Raw genomic sequence first — 27,794 nt, 5'->3', positions numbered from 1 at the left:
CGCTCTTGTGCTTTCGCCGCGCATGGAAGAAGAAAACGCCACCGTTTCTGAGGCCCAAAGGTTCTGTTTCTATGCTTTTCTGTTCTTTCGTTTTAGATGCACGAAAGGTTCTCAGAGAGAAAACTGCCTTCTCTTCTCTTCTGTTCTCATCTCATCTCGAGTATGGATTGAGACAAAACGAGCCGTTTGGCATGCATTTAAGACATGATAATTATCGATTATCATGTCTGATGCTTATTGATATGATTTCATGCCAGATTATATATTGCTAAATAACAAAATTGCGTACCCTAATTAATTGGTACCCAAATTAATTGATGACGAAGGTGTCGTCTTAATGAATAATTTGGTCATATGTGCCAAACAATATCTTTTTTAACTTTATCACATCACTAATTAATGCAGAATCATGTTCTCAGGTATGCAGTAGTTACAGGGGGCAACAAGGGGATTGGACTGGAGATATGCCGGCGTCTAGCGTCGGAAGGGGTCGTTGTTGTGTTGACGGCAAGAGACGAGAAAAGGGTGCCGGAGCTGTTGAAGATCTCAAGGCTTCTGGGCTGTCAAATGTGGTTTTTCATCAGCTTGATGTCAAGGACGCAGCCAGCATTGCTTCCCTCGTGAGGTTTCTGCAAACTGAGTTCGGAAAACTTGATATCCTGGTAACAAACAACATAACAAGTCAGTTTCACTAGTTGTGATCCGTTATATGAACTCTAACTCGCCAATCATCACTGTGTATGACAATATACGGCTATCATCACCCCGTAAATGAATATAATATATATATATATAAGCAGCTCAATAATGCAGGGGTAGGTGGAGCTATAACAGATGATGAAGCTTTCAGAGCCTTCATTCTTGCAGGTGGCACTGTAAGTATTGACAAATTCATATCAAATAATGAGCATCTCATGCTGTAAGAAAATATTCAACTCTTGAAGAACAAGACAATTGATAATATAAAAGAAAACAATAGTTATCGGTTTGAATTAAAATAGATAACTTGCTTATATGACAAGATATCAGTTCTAATGGCCACAAGCACCGATTGAATTTGAAAAGTTCAGACAAATGCCACTCTTAATTACAATAATTCCCAGTTTGATCTAATAACTTGTACAGGTGAATGATGAGAATGCAGAATTACTGAAATTCATGGTGCAGCCTTATGATAAGGCAGCGAATTGTGTTAAAACTAATTACTATGGCACAAAAGGAGTGACTGAAGCTCTACTTCCTCTCCTCCAACTCTCGGGGTCGCCAAGAATAGTCAATGTCTCCTCACGTTTCGGACTGTTGAGGGTAAATTCAACATTCTAGAATCTTCCTATTCTAATGGCACCAGAATCTTCGAGTCAGACAGACAGAGAGAATAACTGATGTGCTCTAATAGTTTCTTTTTTCTGGATTCAGTTTATCAAGAATCAGAGCTGGAAGATGTTGAGAGACTTAGTGAAGATGCTATAGACAAGATTTTGCAGATATTTCTAAGGGATTTTAAGGAAGAAAAGCTTAAGGCAAATGGTTGGCCTACCACATCATCTGCCTACAGAGTGTCTAAAGCTGCCATAAATGCATATACAAGGATCCTAGCAAGGAGATTCCCTCGTTTTCGGGTTAACTGTGTTCATCCTGGACGTGTCAAGACAGATTTGACATATCACATGGGAAACTTGACACCAGAAGAAGGTGCCAGAGCTCCAGTGGTGCTGGCGTTGTTGCCTGATGATGGACCTTCTGGCCTCTACTTCGATGAGATGCATGCATCATCCTTCCAGTGATGAGCATCCCACAATTTTCTGATTATAGATTGTGAAACATGGGCATGTGTATCTTATGGGAGGAGGGACAAGGGCACCAGCTGATGGCAGTGAAATAGTATTCCTTTCGATCTTTAAAGTTCAATATTGAGCTCTATCTACATAATGTGTTGACAACTGCAGAAAGATGAAAAACAAAGAATCTCAGAAAATAGATCTGCCATTCTTCTATGTCGAAACAATTAGACCTTTACATAATATAACTCAAAGCTTGAAAACAAGGACGTTCATCCCTGTTTGTACAGAAGCATAAACAATGAACAACTCACATATAGAATTTGTGACCCTCAAGGAAAGTGAGCAGATTTCCAACTGAGCTTCAAACTTTGGAGTGGCTCCTTGCAGCATTTTGTCTCGCACAGCACCCAACAAAGTAGACTATTGACTGATGTAATGAAAAGGTCAGTCAGAAAAAGGAATGGGCCCAAAAACAAGAGAAAGAACAAAAAAAAAAGATTACAGCAATAGTATGACCCAAATTTAGAAATGTGATCAATATAAAGCTTATTAACATGTACTTGACAAAATGATAATATACAAAAATCAGCTGCATTTGTAACATAATCATTAAATTTTGGGAATATAAAATTTTAAAAATACTTCATATTTTCATATTTTCATATTCATAATCACTCTATTTTAGCTAATAGTGATATATAATTTTATATGTTCCATATATATAGGTATTTCTCACCAAAACAACAAACAGAACCACGTTAAAGATTGCTACCACCCTCCATTCAGTTTTCATGTATTGTGCAACTCCAGCCCTGGACAGGAAAGATGAAGAGAAACACAGAGGGATATGAGGATCTCATACTAGAATTAACAAATGAAATGGAGAAGTAAAGATGTTTACTTGCAGGAATCGCAATTATAACATTTGATTGACTTCGAATTTTTGTAAAGTTTGCAATCCTTGTTGGAACTGATTGGATGAAAGCTCAAGTCATAGTATGAGGCATTAACAGCAGGATACCCACATCTATGGAAGAGATAAACAGTTGTTAAATGACTGTTGAAGAAAGAAAAATAGGCAGGGGAAAAAAGTCAGGAGATAAACAGTTGAAGAAAGAAAAATAGATTCTTCCAGAATGTATTGAAGAATCCAGGGGAAAAAAGACTATGTTGAAGAAAGAAAAATAAAATGAAGATCCATGCACCTTACTTGCATTACGAATTTACAACTGCTGCTACAGATGCATAAACTTATTAGTAAAGGGGGAGAAACTAAAATATAAATGACCAGTACACAAGGTCAAAGGAACATACTCAGATGGTGGTCGACAGCAGCCAGCCTCAATGGGAGTAAGTTTTGCAAGCTTGTACTGTTTAAGAGTCTGCATGAAGCCGTGAATTTTAAAAAATCTATTGAACGAAAGTGGGCTGCTTTCCAATGTTAGAAAAGTAACAAGAAAGAGAATGCTGCTTAAATGGACCTTATAATTTTTGGACAGGTTATTACAGTCATCAGACTTCACAAGACAACTCCTTAGACGTGCCCAGTTGTGGCTATTGTTTAGCTGGGGAAAGGAAGCATGATTAAGAAATAAAAAATTGAAAAAACAAAAACACAAAACTTAAAAAAAAAAAAAAGAAAGAGAGAAAATTGTCATGCTGATGCTGATACTTCAAACTTGTGCACCTGTCTTAAAAACCATGAACTGTAATCTTGAAGTTGATACTCCTTGTACCTGTGCAAAAAAACATCAACAGCCACTGTTGAGACAATCCCACTTCATCTACCCAAAGAAGCAAATGTTTAGAAGCAATGAAGATATAACAAGAAGGATTATATCCTCTGTAAAGCCATTATATAATAGATCTTATATCATATTTAATTGAAGTCACAAAAAAGTAAACCACAGTTATTGAGGCACAAGGGCCCTGCAGAAGAGATGTTTAATGGTACTTTACTATAACTTCATACTTCTTTCCTCATCATTCAGGAGCTCATTTTCTAAAGGATCATGCATAATCAGAGATACCGCTCTCTCATCCAAGAAAATGAGGGACAGTATCAACTCAATTAGGTGATCTTACCTCAAACCAGCTATGTTGTGACCAGATCCATTATTGGTTACAATAAACCTAACAAAACAAGGAGGAAAGATCCAAGTCAGAAAACTAAATCACAGATATTGTACTCATCATAATGAACATGGCAGCGAACCTGCTTCTGTACAATGAGGAAGAAAGACAGATGCCATAAATGCAGGAATGTGTCATGTAACGAGTGATGCCAATTGGAGAAAGGATATAATCTTGTGGTAAAACTGCCAAAGGGGAGCGGGGGCTGACAACAAAAGAGGAGAAAACATACAGCTCATCGAGAAAGAGAATAGAAGATGAAAGACAAAAACACCTAAACCACAATAGTAGGGACTTGAGAAAGGTTCCTTCAACTGCTCTGCTCTCTACTGTGTCATTTTCTTGCATCAAACACCATTCAAACAAGCCTCTAATTTCCAAATGAATAACCCCAACCCACATGACATGAACAGAGGTCTGTCACTAACGTCCTTAAAAGAATAGAACTACTGGTCCATCATCACCTCCCTGTTCCTACCAACTGGAAAAAAAAAAAAAGCCCTCATAAAAAGGAAACTCACTATCTATGGTATCACTGCCCACAATAAAAAATAAAAAGATAAATCTAAAGAATAAACCTCAAAAAATCATAATCTCCCCCCCCCCCCCCCCCAAAAAACAACTTGACCACGAAAAGGCATTCCAACACTGCCCATAAAGGACACCCCAAACACTACTAAACCGCCAACACCCTGCTGTGCTAACTCTCTCAATCTAATGCATATTTGCTTTGAATTGATAAAAAAGATATATCCATGCCTTTGCTACCAGCATATTTATTGTGGGGGTCATCTTTAAAATGTAAAAGATTATTCTACTATGACCTGAAAACCAAAGGATTCAAACCTCCAAAGCTCCCTCTCCTCATGTATAGACAGCTAAACTAGGTACATTTGACCCTTCCTTTTGCACACAAAGAGTGAAGCTGTTGCCCTGGTTTCCTTTACCTATATATCCTTTATACATCATTGGACTAGACTCTAGCTCTATACAAATGCTTCAGTTTGGAAAATAAACCATGTCTATAAATCAACTAGAAGTTCACACCAAAAGTACTTCAAAAGCCTCACTTACATGACTTCACTAACAAGTAATATCATTCATGCAGCAAATTGTTCATTTGCTCTTTGGCAGGGCCAACAAGAGATCTGATGCAGCTATCCAGGACCAAACGAGTCTGTGAACTAGCTGCTTGTATGATGTGGAAGATAAAGAAGAATTCAAAAGAAGACTGCCGTGAAGACTACTAAATTATAGGAGATAAGATTTATAAAGATAAGATTATCTAGTTCTAATTATTCTCCTAAATTTTAGAGATAGATTATTTGTATTTTAGATAGCATAAATATCTTTTAAAATAAATTAGATTAGACTCCTACGTCATGTAGATGTCTTGTGTATATATTGATATCATATTCGAGGGAAATAGTATAACTATTATTCTCCCTAGAATTGATTTTTTGCATGGTATCAGAGCAGAATTCTCTTCTCTGTTCTCCTTGTTAGTCCTAGCCAACTTCCGCCGATTCACTACGGCATTTTTGTCCAATTTGTCCTCTTTCATAGCCACCGGACTTGATCAACTTGTGTCATGGCCGGAGCGAGCAACCAACCCTCTGAGATTGTCCCTTTCCAAACCACCAATTCTGTGAACATGGACAACAACAATCCATTCACAATCACCAGTCATAAACTGAATGGCCATAATTTCATTCAATGGTCACAATCTGTTATGATGTTCATATGTGGAAAAGGGAAGGATGATTACCTCACCGGAGCAGTCAGCAAACCGAAGGAGGATGAAGCACAGCACCGGATCTGGAAGGCCGAAAACAACATGGTGATGTCTTGGCTGATTAACTCGATGAACAATGAGATAGGTGATAATTTCTTGTTATACAATACAGCCCAAGAAATTTGGGAGGCTGTTAAGGAAGCCTACTCCCACGTTGAGAATACTTCTGAGTTGTTTGAGATAGAAAATGTTCTCAATGATTTAAGGCAAGGTGAGTCCCAAGTCACTCAATATTTCAATTCTTTGAATAAGTTTTGGCTTCAATTGGATAAGTGTGATACTATCCAATGGAAGTGCACTGAAGATTCAGCCAAATACAAAGAAATAGTGGAGAAAAAGCGGCTGTGTAAGTTCTTGATTGGTTTAAATAAAAACCTAGATGGTGTGAGAGGTAGTATTCTTGGCACAAAACCTCTACCAAGCCTCAGAGAGGCGTTTGCTGAGGTTCGCTGAGAAGAAAGTAGGCTGAAACTAATGTTGAAGCCCTCAAACTCAGGCCTGGAACATTCTACCATATTTACCCGAGAAGGCAGCCTATCAAATCCCAGGCAGAAGAAGGGTCGTCCTTGGTGTGATCACTGCCACAAGCCTGGTCACACAAAGGATACATGCTGGGATATCCATGGCAAGCCCCTGAATTGGAAACCAGCACATGAAAGGAGTATGGATAATTTTACAGCAACCGAAGGGACCACTCCTGCCTCAAACTCAAGCTTATTTAGCAAAGAGCAGATGGAGTGGTTGCAGCATAATTTTGGGAAAACACAACAGAAGGTTTCTACAATGGCAGCAGGTTCTATAGCCCACAAAGGTAACCCTCTACATGCTTTTATTGCTAAAAGTAAGCTATCTATCCTATGGATTGTTGACTCAGGAGCTTCCGATCACATGACTAGTAATGGTGGACTGTTAACAAATATTCAGCCATGTGACAAAGAGTGGAAGGTAAGGATTGCTGATGGATCATTAGCAAAAGTAGCAGGTATTGGATCAGCTGTTTTATCCACTAGTTTGACACTAAAAGATGTCCTTATTGTGCCTAATCTGGACTGCAACCTTTTATCTGTTAGTAAGCTCACTATTGATATGGAGTGTGTGGCAAAATTCTCAAAAGATGTATGTGAATTTCAAGATTGGATTTCAGGGAAGATGATTGGCAGTGCTAAGGCATATTCGGGACTCTACATTCTTCAAGGGACTGATTCCAGAAAAATTGAAGTAAAATCCAGCTATTGTCATTCCACTTCACCTCTTTGTTTCTCTAGTTTTCATTCCAATAATAGTGCAATTATGTTGTGGCACTATAGATTAGGACATCCAAACTTTGCTTATCTTCAGAAATTGTTTTTTTCTTTGTTCAAGAATTCAGATTTACACATGTTTCAATGTGAAATTTGTCAATATTCTAAGCATGTTCGGACTCATTATCCTAGTCTCAAGTATACTCCATCCTATCCGTTTTCCTTGATTCATAGTGATGTGTGGGGGCCTTCTAGAGTCAAAAATGTTACCGGGACTCGTTGGTTTATTTCTTTCATTGATGACCATACCCGTGTTACTTGCGTCTTTCTCGTGAAAGAGAAATCTGAAGCTGGCCACATTTTTCAAACCTTCCATACCATGGTGAAAAGGCAATTCAATGCTAACATTCAAGTTCTTAGAACATATAATGCTAAAGAATATTTTAATTCAATTCTAGGCACTTATCTATCCCAACAAGGCATCATTCATCAAAGTTCTTGTGTTGATACACCCCAACAAAACGGGGTTACAGAACGCAAGAATAGACACCTATTGGAAGTGGCCCGATCCTTATTATTTTCTACTCATACTCCTAAACATTTTTGGGGTGAAGCTATTCTTACGGCTACCTACCTTATCAATAGAATGCCCTCACACATCCTCAAATTTCAAACTCCTAGTCAGCTTCTTCTTGCCTTTTTTCCTCACACCCGGGTGCTTTCTCACCTTCCTCTCAAGATTTTTTGCTGCACCTCATTTGTTCACATTCACTCTCAATTTCGGAGTAAACTTGACCCAAAATCCATCAAGTATATATTCCTTGGCTATTCTCCACACCAACGAGGTTACAAATGTTATTCTCCCAGCCTTAAGCAGTTTTTCACATCCATGGATGTAACCTATTTTGAAACACAACCTTATTATCCCAAAACCAATATTCAGGGGGAGAATACACCAAACAATCCTCAAGAATATCAGTTTTGGGATTCTCTTTGGGATCCTCAGCCTAACCACCAACAACCAGAATCTGAAATTTCCCTATCTAACCAACAACAAGCCTGAAAATCAGCCACTGCCACCTGTAAACCCTATAAATCTGTCTCCCTCTCCTCATGAACTTCAAGTTTTTTCTAGGAAAAGGTCTAAATAGAAAGAATGTGGGAAACCGACATGTCCTGAGGCTGACAAAAATTCTGATCCGGATCCGGAACTGTTGGAAAAAGGGAAGACTATGCTTGCTGGACAAAATTCTAAAATTCCAGAAAATTCAGCCTTGGATGAGGATTTGCATTGGCCTATAGCATTGAGAAAGGGAGTATGATCATGCACTCAACACCCCATTCACAACTACATTTCCTACAAAGGTCTCTCACCTAATTTCAGTGTTTTTATATCAAATATCAGTAAGGTGCAGATTCCTAGAACAGTTCAGAAGGCTTTTCAACATCCTAAGTGGAAGGAAGCAGTTCTTGAGGAAATGAAGGCTTTGAAGAGGAATGGGACTTGGGTAATTACTGAATTACCTCCTGGAAAACATCCTGTAGGCTGCAAGTGGGTATTTACAATTAAATACCAAGAAGATGGAGAAATTTACAGGTATAAGGCTTGTCTAGTGGCAAAAGGGTTCACTCAATCTTATGGTATAGATTACCAAAAGATTTTTGCTCCAGTAGCAAAATTGAATACTATTAGAGTCTTACTATCCCTAGTTGTAAACCTAGATTGGCCACTCTACCAATTGGATGTGAAGAATGCCTTTTTAAATGGAGACCTCAAAAAAGAGGTATATATGGAAATCCCTCATGGATTTGAAACTAATCTCACAAGGAACAAGGTATGCAAACTAAGCAAATCATTGTATGGGCTCAAATAGTCTCCTAGAGCCTAGTTCGAGAAATTTACAAAGGCAGTCAAGAAATATGAATATGCTCAATGTCAGGCAGACCACACCTTATTCATCAAAAATTCCTTAGGAGGTAAAATATTCATACTTATTGTATATGTTGATGATATAATTGTTACAGGAGACAATATTTCTGAAATCAAGAAGCTTAAAGAAGTGTTGGCAAAAGAATTTGAAATCAAGGATCTTGGAAGCCTAAGGTATTTCTTAGGTATGGAAGTTGCAAGGTCCAAAGAAGGAATATCAGTTTCTCAACGAAAGTATATCGTAGATCTCCTTACTGAAACAGGAATGTTGGGATGCAAACCAGCTGATACACCAATGGAAACCACTTTAAAGCTAGATGTGGGCAAAGAAAGTGCTCCAGTGGACAAAGAAAGATATCAAAAATTAGTGAAAAACTTATATACTTGTCTCATACAAGACCAAATATAGGCTTTCCCGTGAGTGTGGTAAGCCAATTCATGAATGATCCTAGAGAAGGACATTTGGAAGCTGTATATCGGATTCTAAGATATCTTAAGATGTCACCAAGCAAAGGGCTAATGTTCAGGAAAACTGCTAACCGAGGGGTGAAGATTTACAATGATGTTGATTGGGTAGGATCAATTTGTGATAGAAGGTCAACCTCCAGATATTGCTCATTTGTTTGGAAAAATTTAGTTACTTGGCGCAGTAAGAAGCAATCTGTGGTATCTAGGAGCAGCGCAAAGGCTGAATTTAGGGCTATGGCCCATGGGTTTTGTGAAGGTATATGGCTAAAACGATTGCTACAAGAGTTACAAGTATCTATGGCACAACCAATACAAGTATTATGTGACAGCTAATCACCTATCAGTATTGCCAAAAATCCAATCCACCATGATCGGACAAAACATGTCGATATTGACAGGCACTTCATTAAAGAGAAGTTAGAAGAAGGAATTTTTCAACTGAACTATACTTCTACAAATAACCAAGTTGCAGATATTCTAACTAAGACACTACCAAGAAGAGTGTTTGATGAGCTAAGTACCAAGTTTGGCCTGAATAATATATTCAGCCTAGCTTGAGGGGGAGTGTGGAAGATAAAGAAGAATTCAAAAGAGGACTTCCGTGAAGACTCCTAAATTATAGGAGATAAGATTTATAAAGATAAGATTATCCAGTTCTAATTATTCTCCTAAATTTTAGAGATAGATTATTTGTATTTTAGATAGCATAAATATCTTGTAAAGTAGATTAGATTAGACTCCTACATCATATAGATGTCTTGTGTATATATTGATATCATATCCAAGGGAAATAATATAACTATTATTCTCCCTAGAATTGATTTTATGCATATGTTATTGTACAGTCACTTTGATTCTAGGGATTACTTACCTTCTCTAATCAAGTGGGAAGGCTCCACAAAGGTGTTCCTTACAAAGTTCTTTTGTAATTTACAATATGAGTTATCAAGTAATGCTCTCAACTTTTAGATCTCCTATGCAACTTGAATCAAGATTAGATTATTGAAAGTTTATAGCCTTGACCATTATGCACTATTATATGATGAAAGGATCATCCTTCCCACAGGGACAGTAGAGGCCTCTTTCAATTGAAAAAAGGTGAGCAATTATAATTTATAAGGCACCTGAAAGATGATAAGAAACAGCAAAAAAATGCAACAGAAGAACATTCTGAAAGAGTAGGTATTTGCATAAATTTACCCAACAAACTAGAATTGCCCTTCTGATTTGGTATAATACAAAATCCAGAAGTAGATAATGGAAAATGACGCAAAATATGACATATCTCTAAAACCTACTTAGCAAATAGATGGACAACTAGCACATGTTGAAAAAGATTAAGGTTGATTATAAGGAGCTAAAAGATAAATGATAAAGAATTAGGAGCCAAAGCAGTAGATCTGTGAAATGCTGTGCTTGTAAGGAAGTTATACTGTGAAAATCACCATACAAAGCTTTAACCATGTCAAAATTGATAAAGAAATACTAATAAGAGATGGAATCATGTAAACTCTTTTAATTCTGGTACATGGAAAATAATTGAAAGTGACAAAGAGAGTCCTCTGTAGGAAACTCATTAATTTTGTCTAACTTCGTTGAGAGGACAAATCCAATCCATCTTCTATAACAGATATACTTACGCCAAAACCGTGAAGACCAAGATTGCAACCAAGATGAAGCACAGCATGATCAAATACTGCAATTCAGAAAGTTAAGAAATATGCAACTGAAGGAAATGATTATGTATGTGCATTTTGACATGCACACAGGAACATTCTATTTTTCTTTTCTTTTCCTTCCACAAATCCAAATTCCTAAAGTCGCATAAAAAAAGGCCAAATTGAAAATAACATACAGCCAAAAAAACAAAAATCGTATCATAAGGATACAATCCATAACAATATGGAGCTCTTCTTCCATGCGCCCAAGAACCCAATTATGGATCTACAGATCAAACAAAATCGAGTGTTTGTAACTATACAAAACTGAAAAAAATATAAGCCAAAAAACTACTAGATTCAACAGAATGCATAGCAGAAACCTGAAGAAATTCAAATCTTACATTACAAATATGATGGCACCAAGGCCTAAAACTGGGAGAGTGAGAGACTTGCGACACCCATCATGATGAGTACTCATCCATACTCCAAAACCAATCACAGCCACCGCTAATAGCTACAAAAATTTGAGTAACTCAGCTACTAAACAACTGAGATTCAAAACTATACACTTTTGCGTGTGTGTGTGTGTTGAACGATACTAGTATTGAACTATTTGTACCAAAGAAAACCCAAATCCAAAACCCTAAACATTCAAAACCCGACAGAAATCAAGAATATCTCGAGCAGATATCGGTAATCGGCAACAGAAACGAAACCCGCTTGGGGAACTAAAAACCCGGGCTATTTAACAATGGCGGTAGAGAGTCATACGAATTTGCACAGAAATTAAAGAAGAGAAACTCAAAATGGCACATACCATCGTCAGGAAATTGATCCACCTGATCACAAAGGTACTTGTTCCTGTACTCATTGCTTCAGAACTCCCTTTCCTCTCACAAACTTGCACACACACACACACACACACAGAGATGCTTTGGGGAAAGGCTGGGAGGAGGGGCAGAGATGAAGCTGAGAAGTAGCACTTTCACTGCAAGCAAAAGGGAAACGGCAAAGTCGGCTTTGTCTCAATGTTAGCCCCCGTGATATAAATATATTATATAATTGTTTCCTTCCTTTCTAATTATGTTTCCACTCCAAGCCATGATGATGTACCAAAACGTTCCCGACTTCCGACGGTTTCAAAACGCTTTTGAATCGTTTTTATAATTTTAAAAATATTTTAAAATTTTCATAATATTAGAAACATATTTTTAATTTAAAAATATATTTTTGTTCAAAAAAAATTAGAGACAAAAAAATTTGTCTTTAAATGACGGAAAAAATAAGTGGGGTGGAATTTTTTTATCTTTCACTCGAATTTTTAATTTTTTAAAAAAATTATTTGAATGTATTATGAAATTTATATTTATTTTATATTAAATAATAATTTTTATATTAAAAATTGTATTTACAAAAAATATCTCTATATTTTTTTATTTACCTATTTTCTCGCACTTTGTTTTCTTACTTTTTAAAAAATATTCTTTTTTTATTTTCATTGTATTTATTTTTCATTCTTGTGCAATCTAGTCCACTTCACCCATTTTTGTAAATCTTATTGAGATGTTTAATTTTGATATTTTATGTCATACTCAATACTAATAAAGGATTCAAAATAAATTGATATAATTTTAATGGTTTGAATTTCCTTTGATGCGCATTTCATTTGCATTTGGCTTATATACATACATATATATATATATGTGTGTGTGTGTGTTAAGTGGTCGGTTGCTTGTGGCCCATTGATCTCTAAGAAACCCTTGATCCAAGGGCTGCCAATTATTCTTCCCTTGTATATAAACTTTCAATCGTCACTGTTCAATGAGAGAAATTCTAAACACGAAAGAGAGAATGAGAGCAGAATAAAGATAAGCATGATCGAAAAAAGAACTCAACAATCAAAAAGGTAAACAATGCAAGATAAATCCAATCTTACTCTCTATAAATGTGTATCACTTGTTTATTTGATATAATTGGGAGAGAGATTGAGTGTTGGGATTGCTCGAGTTGATTTGAGCAATATACTCTATTGTGTTTGTATCGTTTATGTTTTTTGATTGATGTATTGTTCTTGAGTCACCATGAGAACTTGTGGTAGTTCTTGTATCTTTCGCTGTATTATATCTCTATAAATTCATTGTATATATTTCTAGTGGATTGATTAGGATAAAGCCTTGTCATGAGTAGGATTATTTTGATCTGAACACGTAAATGTTGTGTTTTTTGATCTCTATTTTCGTTGTGTGTTGCGTTCGTATTCTGTTTTTTTAATTTATTTTGATTTGGATCTTGGTATTGCCGTAGTTGATTATGTGTTGTTTTCACATAATATTAATTTTATTAATTTTTATTGCATAGTAAATAATCACTGATAAATAATTTATCGTTAATGTTAAATGTGTCTTAAAACTCAATATTCGAATATTATCTTCGTAACTTTTTTTTATTTTTTCGATAAATCTATTTGGATATAATCTATCCAAATAGAAAGGCATTTAATGCTTGTTTTATATTATTTTATAATATTTTAATTATATTAAATAAAACAGAAAGACAATTTTAACCTTACAAAAATTCTAACTTTTCACTTATATGCTTTCCCACCTAAAACTACTGCCCAACACATTAAAGTTGCACATTTTCAAAGCAAACAAAATTAGTTATGAAAATGAATAATGACAATCATAACACTTAGGTGGCAGCACACCATTGGTTGTAATCAATGTATTCTCTTTGCATTCTCCTTCTATTTTATTTCATTTATGGATTATTTTATTTTGTCAGAATTGATTGACGCACGGGATGACTAAAGATATCAAATGATAAAAATATTCTCATCTTAAAATTGCCGCATTACCTCGAATTGAACGGGCGGACTTTATCTATGTTATATTACAAACTTTTATTCTCTTTGTATTACAAACTTTTATTTTATTTCATTCATGAAGTTTGCTATCTGGCGGACTGCATACTGCATCTAAGATGCAGTCCGCACCAGATGCAGTGCTGCCAGCACTGCATCTAAGATGTAGGCTGGGGACTGCAGCCCAGTGGGCTGCATCTAAGATGCAGTCCGCTAGCACTGCATTTGGCGGATTGCATTTAGATGCAGTCCGCCAATTTATGGAATTCGCCAGAAATTGGGGTTTACCTGAATTATTGGGTGGGTTTCATTACTGATATTTTTGTTATTTGATGTCTTTAGTGATTTTGTGCGTCAATCAATTCGAGCAAAGTAGAATAATCCGTATTTAAAGCCATTGTGACTCTTGAGATTCTAAAAATTCATTAAATGAGGTGAGAAACTAAAATTTAACAAGGGATCGAGAGAATGGAATTTTGAATTGTGAATAGAAAGGGTATTGTTGGTAAATAAAATATTAAATGACATAATTATCCTAACATTAATAATTAAAATGATAAAAAAGGACAATTCTATTTGGATAGATTCTATCCAAATAGCAAGGTCCTTATTTTTTATCCTTTAATTACGAACTATTATGAATAGTCATTGAGTGTATTTGGAGTGCGATTTTGTTCACCCCCTTTAACGGGGGTGATGGTTACTCTCACTATTTTTGTGAGAGTGACAAGTAACGGAACGGCATGAACCCCAAATACATGAACCCCAAAATCGCTCTCGTATATTTGGGGCTTGTTTGGTATGAAATTTTTAGTTAATTTTTAACGCCGTTGAAAAAATCGAATTTCTTTAGTAAGTAGCGTCAATTATTATTTATTATATCAAATACTCGGAAAATCGAAAATTTTAAAAGCTTTAAGAGGCTCAGAAAGAGTAATGGGTAGAGAAGGGATTGGGTGGGAAAAGAAAGGGGATGGAGAGAGGAGGTCGTTTTGGTCAGATTGGGAAGAAATGTTCAGATGATTCATGTTTTGCCACCAAACACGACACGACACTGCACCGCTAACGGAAAGCGGTGCCGTGCACTTCACACACACGATCACTCCCCCCGGGGTCAAACTTGTCTTTGACCGTTTTACTAATAATAATAATAATAATAATAATAATAATATGATAATGTTAGCCTTTGGGAACAGTAACTGTGGCGGCTACGACACCGTGCCATGCGATGGTCAAGCACGGACGTCTTTGTCGAATGGCAATCTGTAGGGCCCAAAAGAATATATAAATTGGAATAATTATATTTCCTACAAAATTAATTAAAATAATTACATAAATCTACTTCATATTTATCGTTAATTTTTTTATTAAATTTATTGTTAATTTTATAAAAATTCACTTGGATCCTTAAACAATTTTTGTTTTTCTAGAGATCTACTTAAAATCTATAATTTTATTAAAAAATATTACATTTTTTAAAATAATGTTATTTTTGAAAAATTGGGTTCATATTTAATAATAAGTTCAAGTATAAAAAAAGAGGTCTATAGCCGATTGAGCAATTTGTGTGAGACCTCACCCAAGGGCCTCTCTTAAGGATTTTAAGAGGAAAATTGTTATTTGTACAGAAGCATCCTCACAAAATGTTTACAGGGATGATATATCGTGATATATTTTATTCATCCCCTTCTCCCTCTCTCCCCCCTTCCCTCGTCGCTACAACCTCATCTGCCGCCATTCTTCGCCTCTGCCTACTCTCACTGCCACCTCGCCTCGCCGCTGCAACCTTCGTCACCTCGCCCCGTCTCCTCTGTTGCCTCACCTCGATCGCCTCTCCGATGCTGCTGGGGCCGACGGTGTGACAAGGAGAGCGAGAGAGAGACAGATGGAGAGAAAGATAGTATTGGGCATTTGGGTCATTTATTGCAGGGACAAAATAGATATTTTGATTGCTTTGTAAATATTTATGTAACACATCTTCTGTACAAATAGCATGACTCTTTCGAGAGACCCTCTTATGATTCATGAGTTGATTGAGTTTGAGTGACCAAAAGGGCGACCAAATCACCCAAAGACTAGTATGGCCAAGAAATTATAAAGATCAAGTCAAAATTACCTTTTACAAACTTAAAAGAAAGCCTGAAATACCTACCAAAATTTGTGACTCACTCTCTTTCTGTCAGTTTCTTCCCCTTTATAAATAGAAGATTCATTCTCTAGCAAAAAAAATGCCCACAATTTTACAAAAATTATAACTCTATTGGCTTTCTACACTTCACTCAAAAGACCGACTTAAGCATCGGAAGGCTCTCTCCCGTGCCCCTAACCGATTTCTTCCTTGCAGGTCACCCACACATAGGTCATCTGTATCAAGATTAAAATAGTCTTCCACACTAAAAATTTATTGTTATATTCAAACAATAACAAATAAAAAAATTATTGATAAAGTCACAAGTGATTAAATTAGATTCAATTCGGTTTGAATTTAGATTAGCTTCTTAAGTCAAAAGATTCAAACCGAACTCATATAAAAGAACGCTTAATTTATAACAAAATATGTGTTATAAATTTAAAGAGCTAACTAATCATGATTTGATTAAATCATATTTTATATAAAATTTGAAATTAACCCAAGACATTAGAACTAATCATGATTTAATTAAGTTGGTATTTTATATAAAGCTCGAATTAACCCAACCCATTAACTAATTCTGTGGACATAGAGACCTACATTATTGGGTACAGCTTTAAGGTTACTTTGGATGCACTTCATGTAACAAGAGAAGAATGGGAATACAATTAAATCTGAAGCATATTCACAACTGCTAAATCTGAAGCATTATCACTTGTAAGAATGCAGAATTGAAGCAACAAGAAAGTCCATAGTAAATTGAGAATTTGAACTGCCAGATTGAATGAAAACTAGAATCAATTAAAGAAAATTGGCCAAAAGTGTATTTATACGTCCAAAGTTTTTGCGTTCTTTCTTGTAGAATCCCTAAAGTTTTTAAAATTTTAAATATGTTCCTGAACTTGGCCAAAAATATATTTATATCCCTGAACTTATCATGATTTCAAATGTAGTTCTGAATTATGTAAAATTACTATTTTAAACACTTAGCAAACAAGTGATACGCACACATTGACATGACAATTTTTTGCTCTCTTCAACTCTCTTTCTTCGACTACATGCTCTCTCTCTCTCACATCTCCTCCGATTGGGCTACGTAAACTTATTGGGTTAAATGGATCACTAATATGCCCAAGTCGATAATCACCCTACCATCGAGAGGAATCAAAGATAGGGCCAATCTAAGAATAGCATTTCTTATAAGAGACACAATTGGATGAGATACCGTTGAAAAAAATATAAGAGATATCAAAAAGAGATAGACATAACTGGAGGAAGAAAAGGAGTTGAGGAGATGCCATACAAAAAAAGAAAGAAGCTAAAAAAAGGCCAAAAAATTACCATATCAATGCATGGGCGTATCATTTGCTAGCTAGGTGTTTAAATAGGTGATTTTGCAGAGATTAAAGGATATACTTAAGATCATGAAAAGTTTAGAGTTTCATAAGAAAAAAATGCAAAAATTTAGAGATATAAATATGCATTTGACCTAAGTTTAATGGGCATATTTGAACCATGAAAAATTTAAAATTTCACAAGAAAAAAAAACACAAATTTAGGAACATAAATATGCTTTTGACCAAAGAAAATTGAACAAGTTAGCCCATTAAATGACATTAATACAGTTACATGTATATGTATGTATGTATATATATATATATTACTACCATATCAAAAGAATTATAATTACATCATTTTGAAGTTTCCTCCACAGTGTAAACAGATCTGTATTAAGTTTATGGGTAGAAAAATGGGAAGAATCTTTGCAAGGATGGAACATCATCTTGCCCTTTTTCTTCTCCTTTCCCTTTAATAACAAGAAGTGCTATTGAATGCCGAGATCAGTGAGGATCAGCATTCATCAAACTCTCCGAACAGGGAGGGTATCGACACATGGAAAAGCCAGAGCAGCAGTGTGTCGTCTCATTCAACGCGGTTGGTGCAAGTAAGAATGGCAGATTTCATTTCCTCTTTACCCAAGGACGTTTGAACTATTACCTGCGCGGAATGAAGAACGTGAAGAGTATGTGTCAAAGAGAACATTAGGGTTGATAATCCAACCAGCTATAAGATAAAGGAAAAATAGAATAAGACCATGAAGAAATTTGAGGGGTAACGTAGTGAGGAGGTGTGGTGATGCAATCTCTTGGATGGGAGGTCGATAATCCTCTAATCCATAGATTATAGAGTCCTAATCTAATCCGGGTTTTTTGCCATGTCATACCTAAAAGCTTTCACCAAGTTTCTTTTAGACTTCCTCGATCTCTCTTGCTACAAATGTCTTTCATTTCATTCTATCCTAGCAAACGTGTCTATTAGTCTTAATCTCATATATCCAACCCATCTCAATCACACATCTCGCATCTTCAATAGGTGACACTCTAACTTTATTATAGATAATCTCATTTCTAATTTTGTCTTCTCTTTTATATAGTTGCACATCCACCAGAACAGTCTCAAGAAGAGTACACAACTAATTCCTTCTCTGAAATGGTAAGCCCAAGAGGAACAACAAGGACTCCACATATGCTATTACTAAGGAAGTTTAAAGATTAGCTGTCGAGGCCAAAACAACCTACAAGGGAAAGCATACTAGAAACCATAGACCACCAGCATAACGCTTACAAGCAACAGGTTGATCTAAATATTCCTTGAAACTAGTGTAATGATGAATGCATCAAGAAAATGCATATCTTGGTCAAGGACAAATACACTTAAGTTTCTATCTATTAATGGTGGGAAGTCAGGCAAAGAGTGGTAGATTAACGAGATTATACCTCTTGCACTTTGTTTCCTGCTCGAGCAAGCAATTTGTATTCATTGTCAAAGATGGATGCCATGTAAACCTGCCAAAACATTGAATAGGAGCACTTAAAAAACTATAATATGACAAAAAAACATTCGGACAGCCCAGCAAGTTAATCTTAATCAAAAGCATACACCATCCAGACAAAGTAGCAAACCGTCCATTGATCTTTGATTTCTCAGACATGTTCTCAGCCCATAAGCAAGACACTTGAGCAGGTGCTTTTGCACCTTAATTTTTAAACACTAAAAGATTATACAAAAGGCTACAGATGGTATGAAGACATTTTCACTAACTAAAACAATCAAGGATTAATCCTAAATAATCAAATTAATTATGAAAATGGAAAATATTGCACAATGATCACAAAAATGGATCATGCCTTGTTAAGATTTTTATTTTTACTTTGTTAAAGTGGCTTCACTTTGTTAAGGAAAACTGATGGAGATAACTTGGAACAACAATTATATAGATGTGTTAACTCCAGATAATCGCTTTGTCATTTTCAAAATGAAATAGAAAGAGCCTTCAAAAAGTTATCGATGCGGGTTACCATTGTGAACAGAAGCACATAATCCTCAATAAAATGGTTCCTAACAATTCAATTAAAGAAGCAAGATTTTTCCTAATGTCCCTCTTGACTAATGGACAGACTAAAAAAAAAAATTCCTAATGTCCCTCTTGCCTATGTTGGTGACCCATGATACCTTCACAAAGGCTACTGAAATTAGAAGCATAATTTCTGATGCAAGGACAAGCGTAGAAATTGGAGCTTCATGCAACGACATTCACAAGCTTGACTTAGTGTATGCTAATCCGTTTTGAGCAAGTGCATCTTCTATAGAAGCCACAAATATTTGTTGTGTATGTACGAAATTTAGTCATGCTGTTTATTTCTTGCCCATCTTACCCTAATCTCCACTGAAAAGTGTGGAAGGTCAAAAAGAAAGTAAACCCATGCATATGAATAGGTTGAAATGAAAATCAAGGGCATTAAATGAATGTTGAATTATAAACTACACAGGTGGACGAGGTGATTAAACATGAACAAATGCCAACTTTGAATACTTTTGAATTCCTCGCCTCTTGTATATTAGTCTTACAGAAAGCCAAGAAGGGGAAACTAATGTTGAGTTGTACCCTACACAAATGGATGAGGTGATTAAACACAAACATATGTCAACTTTAAATGTTTTGACTTCCTTGCCTCTTGCACATTAGTGTTATGGAAAATCCTATTCAAAACAATCTCATGTCTTCAGGGTGGAGAATGGGAAAGGCTAAAGGAGAAGGCCAACATCCTGAAGCTGGCTTGGGAAGAAATGACCACTACTAAGAATTGACCCAGGACTTCAAGTAAAGAAACTTGAATGAGCAGGCTAAGAATGGGCAGCGCTGCTGCTCGTTTTCCAAGCCTATCAGGTTGTGATGGGTTTTCTATGACCCTTTCATCCTCTGTTTCTTTTTTCCTTTCTGCTCCTGAGCTTCTTCATATATTTCTTCTTATTTAAGTAATAAAGTGCTGTATTACCATAAATTTAAAAGAAAAGATCTTCTTTAGGAAGAGAAGGCAACCTACCAAAATGACCAGCAGCAAATCCCTGTACAGAATTTATATATATGGCACATGTATATGGCCTATATGAGTTTCCAAAGAGGATAAAACATTTGACAAAATGAAAGCAGACACTCCACAAATGAATTACCACATGCCCAGCATTTTATAAACATTAAAACTGGCCACCACTTATGTTGATTCTAGCACTGAGGGTATCTATACCTGGAAGGTAGGAGCCAATCCAGGGCTCAGGAAAAAGCGACCTTTTGATACAGATTGGATCCCTTCATATTGCTGCAATTCCTTGATAAGAAACTCCACATCCGTCCACTGTTCAATTTCATTATCAGAATTAGGAATGGGAAAACTATATATAGATGCATTGGGTAAACTAGGGCACCAGTATGAATAACTACTTCACACCGCATAATCTTGAATAGAATTCATGATGAAAATGGACTTCTGAAATCCAATTGTTCCTTAAAAGGCAGTTTTTTAGCTTAAACAACAAAGCAAAGATTGATTTTGTTGATATTATTAAGAAGATCATACCAAAAGGCTAAAGAATTCAAGAAGTGATTGGAAGGCCTTAGTCACAGATCCCATATCAGATATGAAAGGGAATATCTTGAGCCATATAAGAAGATACACAGCCACCTAACCAACTTAAGCTTTTGGTATGAATTGCAAGGACATGACCTATGACAAAGGGGTATTAGAGCGGTCCATTCCTTGATCTGAATTCATGCCAAGCACTCCAAGTGAGAGTAAGCAGGGACCTACTCACTCTAAGGGCAGAGAATCTCTCTTGTGGCACTCCCAGGGGTATAGCTTGCAGCCCACAAAAAGAGATTCAAATTCCAGTAATAGAGTTATCACACATTATGTTTTAGGTCCACCAAGAAGCTAGCTCAGAAAGTTACACAACATAGGGACCGGATCTGGAGGACACAGTGGAAGCCTTAGTAAAAGAAAGGTGTGCATCGCTTAAGAAGAAAGCTAATGAAGGATTACCCCAATATTAAAGCTATTTGTTGGGCATGTCACTAACTCACAGGCTTATGGAGAAATTGACTAATCCATACACATAAAAAGTATAGTGAAGGTTTATTGGTAACAAGTTTTCCTCCAACAAGAAAGTGTAACTGTCAGTGGTCAACCTGGAAATGTGTAACGATTTAACAAGTGAACAGATTTTATTGATTAATTATTTCTGTATGGCCACCGACCCTAACTTTGTTAGGATAAGGTGCAATTAATGATGATGATCAATTATTTCCCTATGGATGTTATAGATGCTCACTTGCAGGCACAAGCCCTCCCAATCTAACTATGATCCTTGAAAGCCTTAAAAAGCTCATATTGACATGGTGAAAGTGAAAACCTCAGTATCTCCTTCAGCTGCTTGTAATCTCCCATCTAGGGAATGTCGATCACCAATTACAGCCTCCAATGCCTCAATCAATGGATCTGGCTGCCATAGAAAAAGAATAGAAGAAATACTTTGAAATCTAAGTAAAAAAGCTTCCTAGTCGAGATTGATGTTTAAATATGAACAAACAGGACCAGACATGGATTACCGTTATTTCCTTTAATGATAGAAAAATGCGTTCAAGCGAAAAATCTAACTGGTGAACTTTTGCCTCCACAACCTGCAAGCGGAGTGAGCATGTCAGAACTTGGAGAAACTCCAATTAAGATAATTTCATGTCAAGCATGCAACACAGGGAAAAGAGCTTTAAGCTCTAGACAGAGAAGCAGCCTTCCACAAAATTGATTTGTTACCTATCCTTGTAGTGCTTATTACAAACTAAAACTTTAACCTGGCAAGGCTTGGATATTTCATCAAATTCATAGGGCATCTTACTGAACTAGTTGACTACTACAGGATGGTGCAAATACTGGATGTTGTAGGAAAGTCCAAAAAATTGCTGACTTTATAAATTGTAATAGGAGACTAAATTTTACATACCTGACCAACTTTGAAATATGATGCAGGGTCCAAAGTAGAATCCCATGAAACTTCTGTCTGGTGAATTAGTGCAGGTACTCCTTCTACCTATATTTTTGGACACTTGGGTTAGATATTGATAGACAATGATCTTCTCACCTTGAGATAATATAATGGTAATAGGCTAATAGCCCCATAATAAGGAGCATTAGATCCATAAATGAAGAGAAAAAAAAAATGAGATTATAATCAAATGCACTCAGCATCAATCCAAGAAAAGATCACTCCCCAAAATTTTTCTTGGATTCGCAGGTCATTTGATGAAGCTATGACTGCCTTCTTTTGAAGTTACATGATAAGCAACACTTTGACTTACCTCAACAAAAATACCAAAGTAAGTAATCTTTTTGATTTTGCATTTCACAATATCTCCAATGCTAAGTTTGGCCTGCAATCGAAATACAAGACTATAATGTACTCATATCAAATAGAAAATTAGCTTCTACATTCACAAAAAATGACAACAACATAAATACAATAGGCCACACTTTTTTTTTTTTTTTTTGGCTAATCATACAACAGGCCACACTTGATGCTCTTGACTTTCACAGAATTAAAGCATGGAGAAAAAGCGCTGGGTTGTTTCAGAGCACAATTTTATTAATTTATTAAATTACAAGAGATGCATAACCTTAAGCCACAAAGATTCAGTTGCTTCCCAGGGCCAATCACACGATTCATCTAGATAACTGCCCATTGCATGTAGTACAGGCTAATATGCTATGGGACAAGATGGATCTTGGAAAGAGTCAGATACTTAGTTAAAGGCAAAGAGATCTGCTACTGGAGAGGAAGGGAGTCAAAAACTGCAAAAAGTTTAAAGAATGATATATTGATTTGTTGATCCATTAGATTTCATTAAAAAAAAATTCACGCTATCTGTGAAGGTGCGATTCCATATTGAAATAGCAATGACAACACTACACTACAGAAATTTCTCAAGTGCCTAGGTAAAAAGTAACATAATTCTTGTTAATTGTCCAATATATTGAATATTACCACCTATTTCCTCCGTAGTTCAGATAGAAACTTCAATTATTATCGATACAACAAGAATATACAATTGAGAGTTTTAACTTGAACCATGCAAATAGAAGGTGTTGCTGCTTGTCAAAAATAAGTAAAAAGGTAACAAAGAAAGGGCAAGGAAATTTGGCCAAAGCAGAAATTTTAATATTCATTAAAGCGATATAGGACAATCAAAACCACCAAAAGAGAAAATAAGGTTAAAGAGTTCCTTACGCAAGGAAATTTGGCCAAAGCAGAAATTTTAATATTGATTAAAGCAATATAAAGGCAATCAAAACCACCAAAAGAGAAAATAAGGTTAAAGAGTTCCTTACCATCAGACTTCTCTTTTTCTCAACCATTTCCATCTTCTCTTTTGGCTTTAGGGAAAACAGTAACTTTCTAGTTTTTCTGTCAACCAATACTACATTTGCTTTGATTTTCTGCAATTATAAGCATTATGAGTATTTTAAGCTGAATAAAAAAGCTTCTGACATAGAATAGAATTCTCTAGACCTGGCCAACAAAGGATGATAAGAATTTGAGCTTTTCTTGGTCATATATCCTAAGAAGATCTTCCAGTTTCATATCAGGTGAAATCTCTACATCAGATTGTTGAGCTGATTCTGCACCCAGATTTGAATCAAGAGAAGCACTCTCTGATATCCCATAATTCCCAACAATGCCTAAACTCTGCTTGTACTTAGATGGATCCAAGCCTTTCCTCCTCAGCCATGATTCAAAAGCTAAGAACTTCCACCTGGCAGCAAGATTACGGTATGGTAAAAATCCTATCAAAGAGCCAAAAGATACCTGTAAAATTATTAAGTTACTTCAGACAAGAATAATAGAAATAATAAAGTTTAAGATTTGGGGGTGGGGGATGGAGTCAGTAATATAAACATAAGAAAAGAAGCATATATGAAAAATTGGAGGGCTGTGGCAGTAAATGTACTCACAACAAAGCCTCTAGTACTGGAACTTATCAGCTCCACTTCTTCTCTTGATCCTGTTTTAACCAGATCCTCAGCCCTTCTCCAGTCATTATCTTCATGTTCCTACATTTTAATACAGAACTGAGGTTGCATCATATGATACCAATCAACTAAATGAAATACAAGGATGACTGACATATTGAACAAACCTTTATAGGTGAGGTTACAAGGAAATTCTCAAGCTCAAAAGCATTTCCATAACTTTCGGTGTTCACAACAGCTATCTCCTCTCTAGTTAACTTTGATTTGCCTTTTCCAGATTGGTCTAGCCTATAATATAGCATTTCATTAAATAATTGAAACTAGTGAGAGAAGATCACTGGGTGTACAACTTACATCAATTCTTGTTTCCCATACCTTGCTGGTTTCCCTTTGAGAGCTGATTCCATAGAGAAGTTGATGTTACCGTCCACCAATTTTGTTTCTGAAGGTGCATCAGAAGCACTTATTTTGTCAGTAGAACCTATCTCACTTTGATCAGGTTGCTGCAATCCTTGAAGAACGAAAGGCAACATTAAATTCAAAGTTCCAAGAATATAAAATCCACATGAAATTTAGCGAGCCATTACCTGTAGCAGAATCCTCTAGCCCAAAATCTCCTGGGGTTGAAGCATTTCCACTCACCATAGATTCAGCATAACTGCTTTCTGCTGGATTAACTTTTTCAGTAGATGAGTTCACACCTCTGGAACCAGGCACTTCAAGATCATCAAAAGAGCTAGACCCTTTACAATCCTCTGAATTGAAATCCTTTTCTTTAGGCCAGTTTAAGAGTGTGACATCAGTGGTTGCTTCAGAAAATACAGGTGTTGTTCTGCCACTATTCTCTCCCACACCATCCTTTACTGTGGTATCATCATCAGCAGAGGGTCCTTGTTCGTCACAATTCAAGGCCCCACTCCTCAGTTCAGGCTTCATTAACAACGTGATATCACTAAACTTCTCTTTCTTCTGTATTTTCCCCATGTTCAATAACAAATTTGGTTTCATTTTCAACTTTGAGGATTTTTCAGATCCAATATCATCCTCGTTGAATGTGGTTGGCTTCCGCAAAATAACATTAGGAAGGCTACCTTTATTGTTATCTAATGGCTTCCTTGCTGGTTGTTGGCTTGGTTTCTTTACCCCTGATTGTATAGGTTTATTCTCAACCCCAGACTTGATTCCTTTCTTGGTCACTGGCCGGACCAAATTCAATCCGCTCACCGATTTTGATGATTTCCCTTCTTCCGATCCATCAAAGGGAAACTCTTCTATCTCATCGGTTACTGATTTACCCTTCTTCTTATAAAATGATTTCTCAACTTCCAGATAAGACATTTCAGGGTTTGATTTTCTACTCATTATCTGAAACAAAATAAAGAACACCAATGCTTTACCTGACCAAACAAATGTAGAAACCCATAAAGCACTAAACTAGTAGCCCACATTCTGAGAAGTGAAAACACTGAAATTTTTTGAAAATGATCTCTCATTATTTATTTATTTATTCTATATATTTTCAGATTACACTAAGTAAAGATTTCTATACTGAAAATTTAAAAACTGTAATCTTTACCAAACCACATAGTAGAATTACATCCACTAATTCTATGATTGGAATTAGGATTTGTCTAAGAATAGGATTATGAAATAAACTATTGCTACAAATTTTTAACTGATGCTGACTCCAAAAATTGGTCCTTTTGATAAACACCTATTCAATTTCTAACCCAACCAAAAGAACAAATAAATTTACTTAGCCAATAATTCTTTCTTTAAATTCATTCATTTTATTATAGCCAGACAACTTTTTTTTTTCTTGAAACCACAGCGCTCATAGCATCTATGCATGGACCACCTACTTAAAAATTGGAAAAAAAAAAGAAAAAAAGAAAAATCGATTCGCCGTATATGAATACATATGTACTAAAAGCATCCACAAATGTGGAGAGAGGCCCGGGGTAGGGGAGGGGGGGGGGGGGGGGGAGGGAGAGAGTAAAACCTTTGCAATGGTGAGTTTGGGATCTTCGCCAATTAACTGGCCGAATTTGAGCTCCATCCGGTCCCACGAGTCAAGCTGAGGCTCTTCCCTGGAGGCCGAAACGACAAATTGACTAGGTTTTGAGCGGAGAGATACATTTCGAATCATTCGTCGTCGTCTTCTATAACCGATTATGCCGGAAGGTGCAGAGAATCGGACGTCGGAGGCTGCGGTGGCCGTGGCGGCGGCGGCGGTGGCAGTGGCAAGAGCAAACCCGTCCATTGGTAAGGAAGCAGGATTAAACACATGAGACAGAGAGCATGAGTGGAAGCAATGGGCAATGGGACTGGTAAATGTATTGGTTAGTGAGCGATTGTTCTATACATTCTCTCTCTCTCTCTCTCTCCCGCCCTCCCTCCCTGCAACGGGATGAGACACGAAGAGGAAGAAGAAGTGGAAGAACGGCTCTCAATTTTTCATCGGGGTTTTATCCGTCGAGGATGCGACGTGGCATTCCACGATTCGCACTACACACGCCACGTGTGATAATATGATCCATCTCATTGTTTTTGCAAAGGAGTAATCTTACTTTCACACCTACATTAACATCTAATTAATTAATTATCAATACATTCTTTATTCTTTATTAGCATCTCAATGTTAAAAATTATTAAATTGTGATCCGGTTTGGAGAGGCCAATGGGTTTTTTAATTTATTTTTTCTTTCATATAATAAAAATTATAATTTAAGAGTGTAAAGTAGAATCAAATAGTATTATTCTGTATATAATATTATATTTAAATCATATTAAAAATTTAACAGAATTTTATTAGATCTATAAACGATGTTTAAGTACTTTTCGACCCTATAAATCTTAAAGCATAATTGTCAATTACATCATACCTAACCTCATAAGTTAGTTGATAAATTTGATAGAGTTAAGCAATATAAAAAATATCTTTAATTATTCAATCTTACCTTTTTACTAGACCTAACAAACGAAAGAAAATGCTAAAAAGCTCGACGGTTTTATCAAGAAAGGGCAAAAAGATTATTTTGCCCCTACACCCTACTCTCCCCCTCCAATGGATGCAGCGATTGTCGGCCATGACAGGCATGGGAGACGCGCAGAGCAAGGGAGGCAGTAGCCCGCTTTGCAAATTTACAAAATGAGCGTGAGCAAAATCGTCTTTTTATCCTCTCTATTTGAGCCGCACGATAGGCCTATCGAGCCCTGTAGAATAACTCATAAACGAAAAGGGGTGTATTGATTGATAAGATGTTTCATTGGATATTTAGATGGGTAAGAAAAAAAATATGTTGGGACAAATAAAATCATTAAATTATTTAGAAATTTTATGTTACAACCCACTAATAGATATGTTAAATAGGTCAGTTGTCAGTGACATGTCTATCATGTCCACGAGTTCAATAAATTAATATAAGTTT

The 27,794-nt window shown here is 36.1% G+C and overlaps 2 protein-coding genes and 1 pseudogene across 9 annotated transcripts in view; 1 reads left to right on the top strand and 2 right to left on the bottom strand.

The window, feature by feature from the left end:
• LOC127813340 (tetraspanin-10) overlaps positions 1–12,044 on the bottom strand; it is a 50,764-nt gene extending 38,720 nt beyond the window's left edge. For 4 of the 7 annotated variants that reach the window (XM_052354276.1, XM_052354275.1, XM_052354273.1 and 1 more), the window contains exons 1-8: positions 3,997–4,522; positions 3,867–3,914; positions 3,469–3,517; positions 3,263–3,346; positions 3,096–3,163; positions 2,683–2,808; positions 2,518–2,593; positions 2,093–2,208 (exon numbers count right to left, since the gene is read on the bottom strand). In XM_052354276.1, the coding sequence (XP_052210236.1) occupies positions 2,143–2,208; positions 2,518–2,593; positions 2,683–2,808; positions 3,096–3,163; positions 3,263–3,346; positions 3,469–3,517; positions 3,867–3,914; positions 3,997–4,316 (837 nt within the window). In that variant the 5' untranslated portion in view covers positions 4,317–4,522 and the 3' untranslated portion in view covers positions 2,093–2,142. Of the gene's footprint in view, positions 1–273; positions 1,941–2,092; positions 2,209–2,517; positions 2,594–2,682; positions 2,809–3,095; positions 3,164–3,262; positions 3,347–3,468; positions 3,518–3,866; positions 3,915–3,996; positions 4,523–10,988; positions 11,045–11,237; positions 11,293–11,410; positions 11,524–11,826 lie in introns of those variants that run through there. The other 3 variants (XM_052354278.1, XM_052354272.1, XM_052354271.1) reach the window with 3 other exon arrangements.
• Positions 400–1,784, top strand: LOC127813425 (salutaridine reductase-like; annotated as a pseudogene).
• Positions 12,045–17,576: 5,532 nt separating the features above from the next.
• On the bottom strand, positions 17,577–26,777 carry LOC127813581 (uncharacterized). Of its 2 annotated transcripts, none has more exons than XM_052354621.1 (14): positions 26,366–26,777; positions 24,951–25,728; positions 24,739–24,805; positions 24,531–24,651; positions 24,346–24,444; positions 23,903–24,199; positions 23,722–23,829; positions 22,695–22,766; positions 22,340–22,426; positions 21,948–22,019; positions 21,752–21,841; positions 20,590–20,697; positions 18,781–18,849; positions 17,577–18,001 (listed from the first exon to the last, which is right to left on the bottom strand). In XM_052354621.1, exons 1-14 carry the CDS (start codon positions 26,624–26,626, stop codon positions 17,927–17,929), a joined length of 2,304 nt encoding a protein of 767 aa, XP_052210581.1. In that variant the 5' UTR covers positions 26,627–26,777; the 3' UTR covers positions 17,577–17,926. The 2 variants fall into 2 exon arrangements, with proteins under 2 accessions (XP_052210581.1, XP_052210580.1); XM_052354620.1 differs by having other exon boundaries at positions 24,739–24,874; positions 26,366–26,775.
• Between the last annotated feature and the right edge of the window lie 1,017 nt (positions 26,778–27,794).

Source organism: Diospyros lotus, chromosome 11 (assembly GCF_014633365.1).
Source record: "Diospyros lotus cultivar Yz01 chromosome 11, ASM1463336v1, whole genome shotgun sequence".
Taxonomy (NCBI): Eukaryota; Viridiplantae; Streptophyta; class Magnoliopsida; order Ericales; family Ebenaceae; genus Diospyros; species Diospyros lotus.
Note: the sequence above shows the minus strand (reverse complement) of the source record. Positions and strands in the feature narration are given on the sequence as shown.